This window comes from Eucalyptus grandis, chromosome 8 (genome assembly GCF_016545825.1).
Source record: "Eucalyptus grandis isolate ANBG69807.140 chromosome 8, ASM1654582v1, whole genome shotgun sequence".
NCBI classification, from domain to species: Eukaryota; Viridiplantae; Streptophyta; class Magnoliopsida; order Myrtales; family Myrtaceae; genus Eucalyptus; species Eucalyptus grandis.
In genome coordinates this window covers 6,851,205-6,856,647 of record NC_052619.1, presented here as the reverse complement: position 1 = coordinate 6,856,647, position 5,443 = coordinate 6,851,205, and the positions used below count along the sequence as shown (strand labels likewise).

Below are 5,443 nucleotides of genomic sequence, written 5' to 3'. Positions count from 1 at the left end.
TGATATTAGCTCTCAGCTGCATTCAAAGGTGACAAAGCCGGCATTTGGTCAATCCATCTAAATTACTCGAATCAAAGATTCTGATACTATTCGATTTGCGTCTAACACCAGTATTGACTATCCCCAGCTGGAAAATTGCTGCAATCAAACACCAAGAACAAACTACACTACTCTCGTCTCCAGTTGTGCCTAAGACCTTTTGGTGTAATCAGAATATGTGTATTGAGCTCCTCTTTCTCCATTAATTTGCATTGGCACAAGGGATCTCTTTCAAAGTGGAAATACATTAATGTAACAAACCTACAGCTAAAGAATTTTTCCTTTTCGTCTCAAGAACCGGCTAAAAACTCCCACAAAACCATGTCTTTTATAACAAAATGTCTTTGCGAAATTTAATTTAAGCGATGCAATGAAATCTTCCGAGTTTCATGCTCTAATATCAAAGAAGCTCATTAAGAGTGTATCTATCGGTGCACCAAAAGACTTTTCCAAGTGGCTTTTAGACTAGGGCATTCCTTTTCTCTTTTGTTGGTTCCACAAATTCGAAGTGTCGTAATATGCTTTAACCTCACGCTCAACGGTTTGGAATAATTTGGATCAATTGGTTGCTATTACCGTCATTTTTGCATTTTTTTTCCTCAGTAATTGGCAGTCACCACAAAAACCCTAATCGCCCAAAGTGAAGTCAGAAATTGAATTGGCTTAATTAAATGCCTAAAAGCTCCAACCAGAATCAAATTACGAGTTCATGGATCCAAGACTCGCACAGACTCCATCATCACTTACTAGTATGACCAGTAGCGGTATGACCATTACTGGCAATGATCATCAGGAGAGAGAGAGAGAGAGAGAGAGAGAGAGTACCATTCACTTGTTTTTCCCCTCTTCTTGTTCGAGGAGATCCTCAAGAACCTTGTCATCCAAGCACTCGAACTCGAAAACTTCTTTAGCTTTCTGACTAGATCTACTTATCTCGCGACGAGAACTCTCCCCGTAATCCCCAGAGGAGGACAATGATTGTTCAGGAGGATGTGCAGATTGCTCGTATTCAGAGTAATCGTCACTGGGAAAGTTAATAATAGCTTGATTACCCCTCAACCGTATCGCGGCGCGGTCGTAAGCCCTAGCAGCTTCTTCCGCGGAATCGTACGTCCCAAGCCACACTCGAGCTCCATGCCTCGACGGATCTCGAATTTCGGCCGCGAACTTCCCCCACGGCCGCCGCCTCACTCCTCGATAGCGAACCGATCCTCCTTTTTCTTCATCTTCCTTCGCCTTTTCAGGGTTCTCCATGCGATTGCCCTTTTTCTTGTCCTTTCGAACAGCAACAGAATAAAAAAGAAAAAAAAGAAAAGGAACGAGCAAGCTGAAGTTTGAATTATTGGCCTTCTTCTTTTCTTTCGTTGGATTTGCTTTTTGTGGAGGAGTTTCAAGGCGTGCCGCGCTATGCTAGCCCGGTAGGTAATAATATACATGATGAGTGGCAGAGTTCTGTAATTTAAGCTATTGTCAAAGATCACGTTGATGTTCTCTGAAACGTGGATTGACCATTAGTGCTTTCAACGTTGCCGGACTAAGTCCATATTTACATGTGATGATCTGCTTCTCGGAAACTTCATACAGGTGGGAAATCAGACTCCTCGGGACCATCTCTTCTGTGAATTCAACGTTGTTTGTGGCTGCTTGTTGAATTACTGTTGACCGCTATTTGTGTTTCTGTTTGAATGACAACGTGGTCGAGTTCTAGCACTTCCTATCTTTTGTCTTCTTCATGTTTCCACATTTTGTCCTCGTTAGCTATGGAGTTGGATTCAAATTACCCACATTGGTCCAACTCGATCTAGATCACTTGAATCATCTATATTCATTGAAAGAGAATTTGACACGTGATTCGGAAATTGTTCTCTATAGATATATTTAAGATTATTCCCTGCCAGAGGATGGGTCTTTTTCCAAGAAAGGCCCTTGCCCAACCTCCTACGTTTGCCTTTCGGGCTTTTAGGGCATAGGCGAGCCTATTTGCTCATGATCACCTCTAGCTACCCAGACGGAATGTTAGCAAGTTGATTTGGTGGTTGGAGAACCTAGGATGTGCCTTGCGCCTAATCCCAGCTATAAGGATGTTACCGAAGAAGTAAAGAAAAGAGGGTGTGTAATTGATTAGAACTATTGCATAAGTAAACGATCGAATAATAAAATAGATAAAATAAGGAAATAAATTAGATATCGGATTTTACATGGTTCGGTCGACTTGGCATATATCCACACAGAGAGCGGCAAAAAAGTGATATAATAAAGATTACAACCTCGCTCGAGTCCTTCAAATACTCTTAGTGTTTTCCAACCTCCAATTACACCAAATAATTGACACAATGTTTAGCCATATTATTCTTTATGAAATAATTTCCCAATCTCACAAAGGAGTTCACAAGTCTTACCAGAAAATTTAATTAGCTTCAACATTAAATTGCTTCAAGGTGTAATAAAGTGAGAAAACTTTCAATTGATTGTATTTTTGTGACAAGTTTAAGACTTTATGCTTTTGTCCCTAATCATTGATACCTCTTAACACAGCTACTCTTGACATATTTATGGATAATGAGAGGAATAACCAAAAAAAAGTTGAAAAGTGATTATAAGGAATTGAGCTTGAGACATCTAACTTTGATATCATCTTAAAACTAAGGGTCTGTTTGTTTAAAAGAAAACTGTCGTTGTAACCTTCCAATAAGTAATCCACCAAAAAGAAAGCTAATGGATTACTTAGCCCAAAAATTTAGCACGAACTCTCCCAATTTCATACCAATTACAGCTTTTTTATTTTAATTTGAAATACATTTATTTCACGTAAAACTCAAAATTTGGAAAATATTTTCTTAAAAATGATTAGTTGTTGCTTAGAAAAATTAGATAACAAAAGATGCTTTTATTATTGACAACAATTTTTATGTAGTTATTTTCATAGGTGATGGAAATATTTTACATTAATTCATTTTTGTAAGCAATGCAAGAGATCATTTTTCAAAAAATATTTATCAAATCTTGAGTTTCCATGAAATAAACACACCAAATTAATTTAATATGTAAATCGCTTTATTTAGAAGTCGCCATTAATCAATTGTTAATAGATTGATTGGACACCTAAGTCTAGTGTGGAAAAGCACTTTAATTCTACGCACAATAGATTCATGGATCCAAAGACTTGATCACGCTAGATAAATGAAATGTCATTTTGGTACATTTTCTCTTTATTTCAAAAATATTTTGCAAGCAATCTTTGTTAATTTTAACTTAATCCACTAACATGCAAGAGATGATCATGCGGGTGTGTATACAACAATTTAACAATCAATAATCAAAGCAGTAAATAAATTGCTAGAGATAGGGCAAGAACATAAACATCTCAAGCAAGAGAAAAACCATAAATTACAATGCATCAAATGTTCAGCAAGATATTAACTAGAAAATGCATGCATGTCTTAAACATTATTTCTAAATGCAATGTCATTCATTTTTTTGGGTTTTTCTTGTTTAACATGACTATGATTTAATTTAAATGTTAACTATATGAATTCTAATCTAGCATGCATTGATTCTAAATGAAATGAAAATTATATCAAAACACAATGCGACTTATATGCAATTTAATCTAAATTTAATGTGAATAAATGTCGCGACCTTCCCGAGGGTGAATTACTTAAAGAAGGCTAATGAATTACTAAGTCCAAATACTTGGCGCGGACCTTCCCAAGTCCTACCAATCGCGACTTGAAATTAATCTATTTAAACATGTAATTATACTCAATTTAGAGCCGCCACTAATCAATTAGGGTTGATTAGAAACCCAAATAAAGTATGGGAGAATACTTTATTTTTGCGAACCAGAGATTTAATAAGTCCGGAGACATGGTTATGCTAGATTAGTCTAACGCCCTTTTGGTACCTTTTGTTTTAATTTCAAAAATATTTTGCAGGCAATGTTGATTAATTTTAACCTAAGCTACTGACATGCAAAGGGTGGTCATGCAGGTACACAATCAATGAAATAACATTAAATAAAAAATGCTAATAAAAATGCATGCCATAAACATGATTTCTAAATGACATGACACCTAATTTTTCATTTTCTTTTTGAAAATGTTAATTATATGCAATCTTAATTTAAATTTGATATGCATGAGTTTTACTTTAATGACATATGAGATGCAATTCATGTAGCATAATTCAAATCATTACAATATGTGTGCAATCTAATTTACATAACCCTAAATATGCATATGCTGTATGATATGAGATGTATGACGTGGTAATTCTATATGCAAGTTCTTTTTATGATTTTTTTAATGATTTTTTTATTACACATATGCAACCTACACTAACAATGATGACATGAAATGGGATTGATTATGAACTAACCTATTAACTAACCAAATAAATTACTTTTGTGTTTTTTTTAATATGACTTAATAATTCTTATTTAAAAAATAACATAATGATGGAATACTAATCTTTGGCTTTTTTTAATTTAAAAAAAAAACTACATGATGGGTGTTGACGCCTCAAATTTTAATTAAGTTTATTTTATCTTATTAATTAAGTTTTTATTTTATTTATCTTGTCTTTTTTTCGAAATAAAAACAGCAAAGCAAAGCAAAAGAAAAACAAAAAAAGAGCAGCCTTTGTATGGGCTCTCGGCCCATTTCGTCTCAGCCCAGCCCCCCCACTTCTTCTTTTTCCTCGCGCAGTTGCAGCGCACGCGCAGAGGGCGCGACGTCGGAGCGGAGGGGAGGAGCAACAATGGCGCACGTGGAGCAGGGGGCGGCTGGCATCGGATAAGAACGTGGGAGGGGCAACTGGCGTCGGATGGGACGCCGGTTCGGCTGGCGGAGGCCGCTTGGTGCACAGGGACCGGCGGTCGAAGCTCCATCAACCGGCTGCTCCCTTGCCTATAAATAGGCCCCCGTTTCCGTTGTCGAGGGGACATGCCAGAAAATCGCGAGCTTGGAAGCTTCCTCCTGAGAGACTTCGGAGGAGGTTGAAGAGCGAACGAGAGGAAGGCGAGTGAGAGAGAACTCGGGTTGCGAGTTCGGCTGACCTCCCACTGAGAGACTTCGGGGGAGGTTGCCGGCGAGCGAGTCCGAGGCGGTCAGATCTGGCCGGTGGAGGCTCGGATCTGGCCGGAGGGGAGAGAGTACGAGCGAAGAGGAAGCCCAGATCTGAGGAGGAGCGAGGGCCGGATACGAGAAGAAAAGAGGCACTCCAAGCCACCACCGCCACCCCGAGCTGTGCCCCGACGCCGTCTAGATCTGAGTGAATGGGTTCCGGAAGGTAGGGGTTCCGTTGTCGTCGCTGCACCCGCCGTCGCTGCACCGGACTGCTGCCGAGCCGTGCTGCAGTCCTCCCCCGACGTTGTCCCCAAACGAGCAACGACCCTGCTGCATCG

The 5,443-nt window shown here is 38.9% G+C and overlaps 1 protein-coding gene across 1 annotated transcript; it reads right to left on the bottom strand.

Annotated features, from left to right (window-relative positions):
- Window positions 1-858: 858 nt before the first annotated feature.
- On the bottom strand, window positions 859-1,298 carry LOC104456112 (ethylene-responsive transcription factor ERF098). Its single transcript, XM_018860146.2, has one exon. The coding sequence runs from the start codon at window positions 1,291-1,293 to the stop codon at window positions 868-870; it is 426 nt and encodes a 141-aa protein (XP_018715691.1). The 5' UTR covers window positions 1,294-1,298; the 3' UTR covers window positions 859-867.
- Window positions 1,299-5,443: the final 4,145 nt, after the last annotated feature.